Genomic DNA, 12958 nt, shown 5'->3' with positions numbered 1-12958 from the left:
GTTTAGGAAAAGATCATGGTTTGTACATCAACTTGGTACATCATGTTAGTTACTTTACATGTGTTATGAAAGGTAAGTGAGTTACGATACAAAAAAGAAATCCATGTTGACTTTTACTTTCTCATGGACTTGACCATTGGTCTCTGATGAATGTCTTCTGTTCATTCCATCCAATCACCCCCAACCTTTCTCCTTACGTGGACTTTGTCACTTTTAGTCCTCTGTCACATGACCTTTTTCTTTGTCCAGGGTCGCCTTGGTGCCGACACAAAAGGGCACCTCGTGCGTATTTCTCTGACGCAGCATTTGACGCCCTGCGACTGATGTTCGAAGTAAAACGATGGAAGGACGGAGTTTTCCTGGACAAACTTTGACTAACGTATAAGATAAGACATTTAATGTAGGATATCAATAATGACGTAAACAAAGCTAGAGGTAGGATGGAAGTAGAAACACAAGAGGAGGCAGCATGTGGATTATAACAAGATCAAATTAATTTTGTGTTGGACTTAAAGATGAGGACTGAGGGATAAATCTGTCTTGTAGGAAGTGAGACTTAAAACATTGAATGAAGAAGATGCAACATGAGTTGTACAAATCTGAATCTGCAATGTAAGACTAATGTAGGATGCAAGATATCAGATATTATACATGATAAGGTCATATTTCATCCCGGTATTATGGCAAGGTGTGAAATAGACACACCTGTCCATTACAGAAAAACGTGAGAGCTAGGCTTTGGCCTTTTATACGTGTGAAAGTTATACATTTTCCTGTAGTGGATTAAAAAGGAAACCTACTACATGCCTTGAGCCATGTGATTTACAGGAAAATTAAACTTTTTGCAAAAACACATGGTTGGGGTTTAAGCACATAGTTGGGGTTCGAGAAAAAACAACATGTTTGGGGTTAGGAAACAAAAAACAATTACAGAAAAGTCTTGTTACCTCCTGGATTTGAACCTCTTTGTCCTGCATGGCAGTTCCGGGACATTGATCAAATGATCAAGCGTCACAAGACTCTTGCATGCGTGTAGGTTTCACGCTTACAAAGTGTGTAACTTTCATGCCTAGACAGCCCGAAGTGTGGCTATCTCACGTTTTGCTGTAGTGGACGGGCGTGTCTATTTCACATTTTGCTGTGATACTGGGCTATGTAGTTAAGGCTATAGTTAGGCATGTTTGACTAACTCTGCTTTCAAGATTACACAGTAATGCTTCTAGAGTGAGGGACTATAGGGATGTAGGATGAATGACACATAGGAGTACTGTATGTGGAGACAACAATTTATAATACATGATGTTGGATGTATGGTAGCAGAAATACTGTAGCTTGCAGAAAATGACAGAAAATGATTTGGGCTGTTGGAATTGAAATTGGGATGCAGGAAATAGGATGTAGCAGGTAAATGAGATTTGGAGCTGGGCTTAAAAATCTATCATGGGATACGGCTTCTTTACACCAGGAGTGATCAAAATGGATGAGTGCAAGGATGTCAGCAGAAGATGTCTCCTTCAGTTCCACAAATGATGATGGAAGCTGACTGTTTTCCAAATGCATCCACACAAGGTGGAGAGGCAACATCAGAGCACCATTTGGAGCCACGGAGAGGACTTAAAGCAGGAGGCGGAGGTGACCTCCATAATGGCTGAGTGGATGAACGGATGGATGGAGTCGAAGAGCTGCGGTGCGTGGAAGTGTCTCATCTCCAGCCTCTACTCCAGTGTAAGTAAGTAATGGGTGCGAGCTGCCTTCTAACATCGCCATCATCACTACAGTCAACACCTGCTCTTCAGATGGCACAACATATACACACTCTTACCTGCAAACACGCGCATACATCGCAAGCACTTTCATGACACAAGGAAGCCCGTGTTAAAGGTAAAGAGCCTGCGGGGTTAGATGTCAACAGCTAAGGGGTCTGAAATCATGTCAGAATGCACTTATCCTATTCCAAACCCTCCCGTCACATATTGCAAACAGATGTGCAAGCCTCGTTTTTTTTTTTTTATTACCGTTGACGCCTCTCAAAAATGGTATTCAGGAAACTCTCATTGATATATACCCAGTGGCAAGGTGATAGTCTCTTTCCCCCATCCCCCTGCTGCAGCCATCCAGGTTGCCTGAGTGCTACCAGCGGAGCAGTGATGGATGACGCAAGGCTCATTAGGATAAGACAACAAAATCAATAGAGCGAGTGCAGAGGTGTCAGCGCCTCACACATGCCAGTAAAAAAAACACAGTGATAGTCTATTCGCTGGCAATGAAGTGGATCTGAGTTTTGGTGTTTGGGTGTGTGTGTGTGTGTGTGTACACCTGTGTGTGTGTGTGTGTTTGGCTGTAGACGGAGCAGTTATGGGGTGAGTGATTGATGCTGATGGATATGGATAATGGATAAACTCAAATATAAGAGCTTTCAGTGAGGGGGTTTGTGTGGCCATGTTTGTATGTCAGAGGAGAAGCAGGAAAGAGTCCCATTAAGGCAAATAAAAGACAGGTTTGGAGCTTCAGGTTGCCATGCAAAAAAAAGATCCTCCTATTTTTAAAGCCGTGATATTAAAAAGTGAGTGAAGTTATTGTTTCTCTTTTGGATGTAGATACGGTGCCATAAACAGCCCATTGTCTCAAATCTACATCAGCTCTTATCTGTGACAGAACCTGTCTCCTCTCCGGTTTGGGACCTTCCTTTATGCTCCGAGGTATATTACCATGCAGCATACTGCAAAAAATATCCACCAGAAATAGTCTTTTTTTCTTCTTCTATGCATCACTCTTAAATCCTAATCTTCCATAAAAATGATGTAAAGCACATAAAGCTTGTACAGGTCTTTGCAAGACGAGGGAATCCTGTGCAAGCCCCATAAAAGTTTCTACTTGATTTGGCACTAATTATAGGTCAAATGTGATAAATTGGTTCATTTCCAATTAATTTCATTCCATTTAATTTCTAGAGTAACCTAGAAAGGCGTTCCTTCAGCGCAGCTGTTCAGCTGAACGTGCAGAAATATAAATTTGATCTACAGACAAACATAAAATTTTGCATAAAGGATATCTCCTATAATTAGTACCAAATTATATAAATTATTTTAGGAAATTATAAGGAAATTACAGAAGTGTTCATTTTTTTTTTTTTTATCCTTTTTACATCTAAAATAAAACCTGATTGGATAAATTCAGATTTCCATCGCTTTTTGGATTTTAATGCAGGTCTTGGTGCTGTATAAATACTGTAAAGGTGTCAAAACGCTCCGACCACGGTGTAGGGCACCCAGCCCATTTTCCACAATTAAGCCATTTGGACCATTATAAGTTTTTTATGTAACAAACTCACGCTTATGTCAAATGTCCTTCTTCAGCACGACCCACTGTCCATCCTTTTATGAAAAACATCATGCTGTTGGTTAGCTACAAGATCAAAGAAAATATGGTCTGATCGGGACGTGCATCAGCCAGAAAACTGTCAGCCAATCAGAAGAGAGGGTCACTGACATCACTACACCTTAAAGACACAGACACAAAACAGCCTGTTGTTGGTAGAGCTCCATAGAGAAGCTTAAGAGAGATGTAAAACTATACTGAAATGTTTTTTGGAACTTTAAAAAACACAAAATATCTTCTTGTGGACATCAAGACTGTCAATAAAACAATAGTTAAGTGTAAAACATGGGACCTTTAATGCTAAATATAAGGCCAAACAATTTTTTGAGACTCACACTCACATTTCTTTCAGCGGATTTGAAATATAGCAACCTCTTATCTCCTGGAGGTCGTAATTTATGGTTGCACACGCTGCCACCGAGATGCGCTAGTACTTATCTGTTGTTCTTGCAGTCACAGGGCTGCACACACATGTGTGCAGATGTACACGTGCACACACACACACACACACACACACACACACACACACACACTGCGCAGCGAAGGAGGTTGTGGGGGTAGATAGTTGTTGACAGTTTGCTGTTTGTGGTCTCACATGTAGCAGATGTCTTCCTGTGTGAGGCTCTGCAGTTTTCTGTTGAACCAGAGCCTCAATGATTTCCCTGTTTGACTAGAAGCGTCACTGCGGCAGGCAGCGCGCTGGAGACGGTTACAACTCCAAACTCCACTTCATTCTGAGTGAAATCGTGAGGGTTGATGTCAGCCTCTTTCCTTTGCTACCCTATTCCAATCCCAACTTTGGACTTGAATGACTTTCTTAGTGGTAATGGAATTCCCAAGTAAAGTTCATTCAGTGGATCTCCACTCTACTCCCCTAACAGTCCAGTAATTGAATTGAAATCAAACCTAATTGGATTGCTGTAGGAATGTCACTGAACACTGCGTCTTTTCCTTGGAAGGGGTCGTAGAGCACAGGCCGCCGTGTGTGTGTTTCTGTGAATGACGATGGAGATGGAGATGAGGCGGCGAATTAGATTAGACTAATCATTTTCACTATGAGTGCTCGGATTTGGTGGTTTGGCGCAGAGGCTGGCTCCCAGTGTGCCGGTAACATGCTGACAGTCAGCAGAAACCAGACGTCTCTCCACCCTGCCATCACGTCACACAAACAAATGAACTGAACATCCTGTACAAGACACAGTGTGTGCAGCCGCCTGCACATTGATACAGTATGCTATGAAAACACAGCCTGCTGCGATCTGCTGTACAACATGTCTACAACATGTCTACTGTACTCTGATCTGCTCAGCTCCACCAACTGTCATCTACTCCTCTGTACTCTACTCACTGCCTCTGTACTCTGTTGCTCTGTCTGTACTCCCCGGTGCTTTATTCTACTCTGTCACTCTACTTAACTCTTCTTCACTTTGCTTTGCAGTATTCTGCTCTACTTTATTCTACTCTTCTGTACTTTACTCAGTGCCTCTGTTCTCTGCTCCTCCCATATTCTACTGTGCTTTACTGCGATGTCACTCTTTACTTTACTCAGCTCTACTCTATTCTACTCAGCTTTTCTTCTCTACTCAACTTGGCTCTACTCTACTCCAGTTTAATCAATTAACTGTACTCTTTTCTTCTCTTCTCTATTGTACTCTACTCTACTCTACTCTACTCTACTCTACTCTACTCTACTCTACTCTACTCTACTCTACTCTACTCTACTCTACTCTACTCTTTATTCTACTCTACTCTACTGCCTTCTGCACTTGTATTATTCTGCACTCTTCTCTGTCTGACTTGTCTTTACTCTACTCTTCTCCATCACTCCTGTTTACTTCACTGTATTTTTCACTACCTCCATTGGACTTCTCTCTGTTCTGCTCTGCTCCTCTCTACCTTACTCTACTCTCTTTCGCTCCTGAACACAGCCTTACAACCCTACTTTAATATCCTCTCCTGTCCTTCACACAGTTCCCCTGTTTATTTGGCTGTGCTTGTTTTCCTTGTTCAGCTCATATTCCTTTAATTTGTGGTCAGGCTTCTGGTTTTGATCACAGCCATAATGAAAGACAAAGACTTGCTGCACTGATGCCATTATAACCAGAGTCTCCTGTGATGCCACATTTGTTATGACTGGGACTTTGGGGTGGGGCTCTGATCTGCATCCAGGGAAATGTAACTACCCCAGAATCCATGTTTTTGCTTTCCTCTGTGTTATGTAATGAGCATTATATAACGGATTTTATGCAAAAATGTATGTCTGGTCTCTCACGGAAGAGATGCTGGATCATTCACTCAAGGTAAATGTTCTGTTCTGCTAGTTTTTCAACAGGAAGGTCAACGTGTCAGAACGCGGCCTCCTTTTCTTACTTTATGCCCTAACAGTTTTCTGTGTCAGTTGCACAACATTTCCGTATGTAAAGCTTTTAATGCAAATTGGAGGATATCTGATGAAAAGCCCTTCACATTTTCTGCTTCACTACATCAGTTTGTCAGATTAGAAAGTTCAGGTAGGCCTCTAGTCTCATTATTTAGCATGAATACCATCCAATTTTAATCAGCGTCCAACCGAGGGGAGTTGGGGGCATCCCAAGGGTCTGTATTGTACATGAAGTCTTGATTTTGCCCAAGGTTCTTCTCCAGATATGCTCCAACTTTTTTCCCCCTCACGTCTATTTTTTTTTTTTTTTTTTTCTATTTCTCATTAGAACTCGTTTCGGACTTCATTTTAGCTGTAGGGTCCAACAGGGCTCCCAATTAGATGGACGACAGAATTAATGAAGTCTGTCTCTATCTGTCTATCTCTCTCACTCTTCCTCTCTCTCTCCTCCTCCTCCTCCTCTTCCCTTGCTCTATTTATCCCAGTGCTCAGGGGGACACTCGGTCTGGATTCAGTCAGCGTGGCGGCGTTTCTTCTCTTACTAAATTAAATATGTGTAATTGATGGTTTCATAAACAGAGCTAACCTTGCCAGCAGCGATCATCGGGAGCTGCTGCTGAGGAGGTCCATGTGAATATGTGTTGTATCAGAGAAGAGCCCGCAACTGCATCCATAAGTCCTCAGGTTCTCCACTCACAATGAGAGAGAGAAAAAGGAGAGCGAGAAGCAAGCAGCGAGATATTGACTCCAACAGTTTCTCGCCTTCGCAGGCGTAACACATGACATAATGTCTCCTGCAGACAGCCTCGGCTGAAAGCAGACAGCATTGTTCTTGGGTAAACTCTCACTTACAGGATGTTCTCTCTTTCTTTCTCACTCTCACTCTCCCTCTCTCCTTCTCCTTCTCTCGTTGTGCTTTGTTTGTGTCGCCTTTTTACTACCATGAAACTGGAGAAATGAAAGCAGGTTGAACTACACAGACTGGGGGAGTGAAGGCTGCTCAATATAAATGTCAAGTACAGTGAAGAGCATGCATTTATGGCAGCCTTGTGTGAACACAAACAGTCTGAACAAGAAGAAATGTGTCACTATAGCATTTGTTAAAGGAAATCGTTTGACAATGACAGCAAACACATTTCCTCAATAGTTTGGTTATTTTATCATTCTGTAAGTTCACATACTGTTGAGATAGTTTAAAAATGTTTATGTCAGAAAAGTTAGGACTTATAATGCTGTGTAACAAAATAAAAAGCGAAGCAACTAATTCCACATAATTCATCTTCTGGGTCTGACAATGCAGGCCTACATACCAGAGCTTCTCACCAGCACATGAATATATGTAGATTTTTGATACATGTGTTAGCTGACTCAAATTTCAGGTATCTGGTTATATTTTATTGATATAGTGATAAAATGTGACCTCAGTCAACTGAAACAGAACATATTTCTCACACATTTTTATTTAACAATTACATGCATTGTAATTATATACAGTGTGCAGCCATTAATGCTACATGAAAACTTTTGTGTAGCAAGTTACAAAGTAACCAATGTATCAGTGCCACTGTGCTTGGTTTATATGTTACGTTCCCACTTTGTACACTTATGGTTTTGAATGATCGGTCCGTTTTATTTATCATTATGTCTTCATTGAAATATTAATGAACAGCATGTTTTAACAAAACTAAATCTAATTTCTGCCCATCACTTAGATTTAATTTCGTTGCTTTATTCTCAAACGTTACGAAGAAATAGCAAAGGCATGCTGGGAGGTGCTAATACGACAACAAAGCTGTGCAGTCAACACCAGGAGTAGTGTTGAATTATCCTCCTCAACACTCAGTGAATGAACCCCAAAATATTACCCCACCAGAGAGTAACACTGAACACAAGCTGCAGTCTAACTTAGAAAATAAACTCCCAAAATCAAAGTCTTTGTTTAACTCCAGGATATTTCACTCCAGAAATGTGCTGTGCACTGACCGCGTCTTGAGCTGCTAAATGCTTGATTGTGTTTACGGGCTATTTGCCTACTTTGTCGCTCTGTTGTTTGAAGCTCGGCAGGTTGCGTAAGTTTTTTTTATTTAAGCTTTTCAAAGAAAACTGGAGTTGGCCAAAGAAGAGGAGTGAGAATGAACCAAAAACATTAAAGTCATAGGCTCAAAAACCAAAACAATAAGCTGAAAGACACTGCAGAGAGGAATTCCAAATTGACCGTGATAATTCTGTGTGGATTCATCACTATCAGCAGCATGTACCGCATTACACACAGTTATAGATCAGTTAATTATATACAAATATTGATAAGAGCGGTTTTAATGTCCTCGTTTTTGTGATTGATGTGGCTGTGAGGGGGCTCTGACATTAGGGGGTCACAATGTAGCAGTGCCGGTGTTTATACCTGAAACTACACTTTTATTTGGTTCCATTTTGTAAACTCCCTTCTGGTGCAGACCTGTCTGCTTGAGGCTGATTTTATGGGTTTATTTTTCTAACTCAGAGCAGTTCTCTTTTTATGCTCCAACTGTAATCCCTGATACAGAGATCTCACCTACAAGGGCAATGAGACGTCACCCTACACGGCCACAATGTAATGAATGCATAGAAAAGCTTATGCACGTTTTTTTGCGGCAGTCCCACTATCAATAACGCAGACATATCCATTAGTGCGAGAGATTCTTGTCCGGGGCAAACACTCCCTCTAGCATTTAAACAAACCTCCACGGGGACTCATTCTCCCAGACTCCCCTGGGGCGGGGACACAAAACAGTGCCAGACCATACTGTACTGCCGGGATCTGTCTCTTTCACGCCTGCAGTGCTCATAGCAGCAGAGAGGGCGGGTGACACACAAAGACGGAGAGAAAAAAAACACGCACATCAGGGAGCACACTCGCCCCTGCCGTGGCTGGTTTGTGTTTTGGCGAGAAGCGCTTGGTCGGGGTTGGGATATTCAAATTAATGAATGAGAGTGAGGAAAGTGAAAGATGAAAAATGTGCTTGGAGAGGCTCTGACTTTGAGTAATGCTGGTAATTGGAGGGAAACATATAGAAATGCAGTGGGCATGTATTAGCAAATGAATGTGAAGAAGAAGAAAGAAAAAAAACCTTTTGTGTGTCTCATTGCTTATTGCATCTCTCTGGTTGGGACAAAGAAAGTTGCAGCGCAAACACAAAATTGTCCCCACAATCCGATGCTTTGGAATTGGGAAAGGAGCCAGCTGCTTATAGCTCACTGCTGTATTGTCAATTTATCAAGTGTGTTAAAGCTGCACTGCAGCTGATATCTTCTGTTAGAGTGTTACGATCTTATAGCCCTGTCTGATTTATCTGCTGTCTGGCTTCAGCACTCTCCTGTGTGTTTAGGTGCTAATTAGAGTACAACACACACACACACACACACACACACACACACACACACACACACACACACAGGCCACAGTCTCATTGGTGATATAGACCGTGTTTTATCACAAGAGAAAAGTGGGTGTTGCACCAAAAGAGAGCCTTAAATTACTGGTGACATCTCAAGTAAGGCTCACCCACACACACACACACACACACACACACACACACACACACACACACACACACACACACACACACACACACACACACACACACACACACACACACATATAGCCACACACATAGGGGGTTACCTATACACTGTCTGATAACTCACTGGGACAAATAAAGTGTTCCTGTACTGGCCAAAAAAACAAAAAACAATCTTGATTCTTCACTCCGCTGCCAGCGTCCTCTCCTCCATCTGTCTTTTCAACTATCATTTTAAAGATTTAAAGATCCCCCCCTCTGTCCTCGCCCTCCTTTCAGATGACCGCCCCGGCCTCTTCCTTCTCCCCGACCAATCAGTCCTCTGTACCCCTACACACACATACACACACAAATAAACACACACACACACACACCTCTAACCCACCCCTGTCTGCTGGCCACAGTTCAGTATGTGCAGTAATCCTGGATGCCTCAGAGGAAGAGCTGCACCGAATCACTCCATAAATGTATGAGTGTCCAAAATGAAGAGGAGCTGAGAAATGTGTGGGCAGCGGGCTGGGAAGCATGTCCAAGCTTACTAACAGGATGGGGAAGGAGGGGTGAGGGGGGGGGGGCATGGTGTGGGTGGGGTTGGTTGGAGCCGCAAAGTGGGAGAGTGGGTGATTGTGGGGCGTTGTAGGGAGAAGGGAGGCTCGTTTTAAATGTCTATCTTGACAGAGGGAAGTCAGACTAAGCCGCAGGGGGCAGGTTTTTAAAACAATTATTTTGCAATATTTATTTTGAGATAGGGACAAAATATGATGAGGGTTTTGGCCTTCATCTGTGTTTTTCTTTTAATTTTATCTTCCTCCAGGCTGAGCACCATATTGTCTCTCCGCTGAGTGTTTTAGTCATTGCAGTAGTTGAAATTAAGTGGTTTCCTTGTACTTAAAGTCCCTTTCAGCTCAAAAACATATTTAACACATATATTGTGAGTTCACTTGGATGTTTGACCTTCGCTGAGCAGAATTAGTTATGCGTTTTACACCAGCAGGCTGCTTTCCCATTCATTCGCTGAAGAGGGAAGTTTCTCTGTGCTGAATCTGACCTGTGCACCTGTACAGCATTATGTGACATCACATCTATTAGCCAATAGAGCACACCGAACACCACGCCCATTTCTGGGGGAAAACAATCCCACATACTCCATTGACGCCAACAGAGAATCGGAGGAAGTTGAGACTTTTCTATAAAGTTCTGTTTCAAACTAACCAGTTTAATGAATAACTTTATGCCGAAGAGTTGCTGTGTAGTTAGTTGCACCAACAATCGTGTGAAAAATGCTGATTCCTGATTTTTTTTTTTCCCCTGACATGTCCTAAAAAAGATCTTGATAGAAGGGCCTTATGGCGCTGCTCTATACAAGGAAAAGCAATGGGACGCTGTGGTTTATAATGAAGCTCAGTCAGTTGTCAGAGCACAGTGTTGATATTAGCTAAAATTTGTGGAGCATGACTAAAAAGTAAAATATTTGGAAATCTGCACACCTGGAGACTCAATAAGGTAAAATTAGATGTCTGTGGAGGACACCTCTTACCACTAAGCGGGGTTATAGCAGTAGCTTGATGCTGGCGTGAAGGGACTGAAGAGGGATCAAATCATGAACTAACTTGTCTCTGGTGGTTTGGTTTTGTACCGCTACGATGCAACTATGATGGAAACGTAAGACTTCCAGCGCTCCTGTACACTTAGAGAGGACTTTTTCAGTGCCGTAGGAGACATCTTGTGTACAACAGTAAAAAACGTGAAAACTAAATTTAGAAAATCAAAAAGATTTTGGGTTTTTCCATGTGAGACAGGTGTACCTTAAAATATGTTCAACTATTTTGTGCAGTATTCTTAAAAATATTTGGAAGTATAAGCACTCAGGGGCTGAGCAATGTCCACAGCGTTTGTTGTTGAAGAAATAGAGAGCATTACTTATTTACTTCCAACAACAACCATTTTCTGTGCTGGTCCAGGGATTTGACCCGATTACCTTTCAGTCCCAAGCTGACATTATCACTTCTACGCCTCCATTTCCCCCAATTCTGTGATGACTCACTTTCCTCCAAAGAGAGGATTCTTATGGGTCACAGGTGAAGTAATTTAGTTGGTTTCAATTATTCATATTGAGTGGGATGGAATCAATACATATTAATAATAATGCAAGTGGGAAATCATATGTTTGATATGGTGGATCGATGTGGTGTATACAGCTGGTGGTGGTTGAGAAGAAGAGACTTGTTGAGTTGCACTTTAATGCTGAAATCCTGAATTATGGAGGGTCAAGTCAAGAAGAAAGAGAGCCTGAGGAGCATTACATGGAAAGCTCGTGTGCCTCATTCCTTCCCTGGCATCTTCCTCTCCTCGCTCCCTGCCTCTATGCCGCCTCCTCTTCCTCTACTCATCCTCTCCCTCAGTCCTTTTGGAATGATGCACATTTGTTCCTTCTGTCACATCTTTGCCACTCTTCCCTCATCTATTCTCTCTGTTGTCTGTATCCTCCTCAGCCCACCCCTAAACCCCCTCCTTTTCTTCTTCTCACTCCCTGAATGACTTTAAATGACTTCAGGGAAAGTTATTTTGAGTTCAGGTAGAGTTCAGTTGCAGACCCGCTAGCCTTTTTCTATTCTCCCCGTCTAAGCCGACACGTGAACGTCGTCCCTGGCTTCCTCTTGACATGGGATCAGCCTCGAAGCTCAAAGCCCCCAGAATGGCAATCGTATTTTGTAATTCAGTCCCTTGTGGCTCGGACTTTGTGTTTGATCAAGTAGGCTGCTGCGTTTATGTTTGACTTTGGGCTCACTTGTGTTTAATGGAATTTTCTTTTGCTTTTTAGCATGGACAGATTATGAGACAATGGGCCCCTGAGCAACACGCAAAAGGCCTCTTACCTCCTACACAGGAACAAAACAGACTGAAAGAGATGCAGTTTTTTTGTGTCTCTTAATCATTTTGCATTGCTTTGATGTTTTGTCTCTTTTTCATAATTTTACATCTTTTTGTGGTTGTTTTGTGTTTCATTGAAGTTATTGTCCATCGTTCTGTCGTTCTTTGTTGATCGTTGCAATCATTTGGTGTGTCTGGGTCATTGTTTTGTGTCTGTGTATTGTTGTGTTTTATTTCTTTGTAGTTGCTTTGTGTGTCTACATAGTTGTTTTGCATCTCTCTAGTGATTTTGTGTCTCTACGTAGTTGTTTGCATCTGTCTGTAGTTTTGCGTCTCTAACTAGTTTTTTGCATCTTTTTGTAGTTGGTTAGTTTCTCTTCATAGTTGTTTGCATCTTTTTGGTGTTGCTTTGTATAGACGTAGTTGTTTGCATGTCTTTGTAGTTGTTTTGTGTCTGTAGTCATTCTGTATACATTTTTAGTCATTTACATCTTTTCATAGACATTTTGTGTGTCTACTTGTTCTCCTTTTGAAGCTGTTTCGCTTCTGTTTGTGGTCATTTTGTGCCTCCCTGCAGTCATTATCTGTCTCTAAGCAGTCCGTTGACATCTCATTGCACGTATTTTGTGTCTTTTTATAGTAATTTTGCATGTCTTTTGTTGTTTTGTGTCTCTATGTAGTCAGTTTATGTCTATATTTAGTTATTTTGTGTCTCCTATTATACGTTTTGTGTCTTTGCAGGCTTTTTGTGTCTCGTTTAGCAACTATGTGG

The 12958-nt window shown here is 41.9% G+C and overlaps 1 protein-coding gene across 5 annotated transcripts in view; it reads left to right on the top strand.

The window, feature by feature from the left end:
• The window catches only part of nrsn1l (neurensin 1-like), a 287058-nt gene that overhangs the window by 238562 nt on the left and 35538 nt on the right, over nt 1-12958 (top strand). Inside the window, exon 5 of one of the 5 annotated variants that reach the window (XM_069177067.1) lies at nt 1570-1729. The exons of 2 other annotated variants lie outside the window; for them this stretch is intronic. Coding sequence is in view for 1 of the 3 variants with exons in the window: in XM_069177070.1 (XP_069033171.1) it covers nt 250-374 (125 nt within the window). In the remaining 2 variants the exon portion in view is untranslated. Of the gene's footprint in view, nt 1-249; nt 523-865; nt 1730-12958 lie in introns of those variants that run through there. 2 more of the 5 variants (XM_069177070.1, XM_069177069.1) reach the window with 2 other exon arrangements.

Source organism: Embiotoca jacksoni, unplaced genomic scaffold, assembly GCF_022577435.1.
Source record: "Embiotoca jacksoni isolate LCO1_2020_lvr unplaced genomic scaffold, fEmbJac1.0.p SCAF_7, whole genome shotgun sequence".
Classification (NCBI taxonomy): domain Eukaryota; kingdom Metazoa; phylum Chordata; class Actinopteri; family Embiotocidae; genus Embiotoca; species Embiotoca jacksoni.
This window is presented reverse-complemented; position numbering and strand designations above follow the sequence as displayed.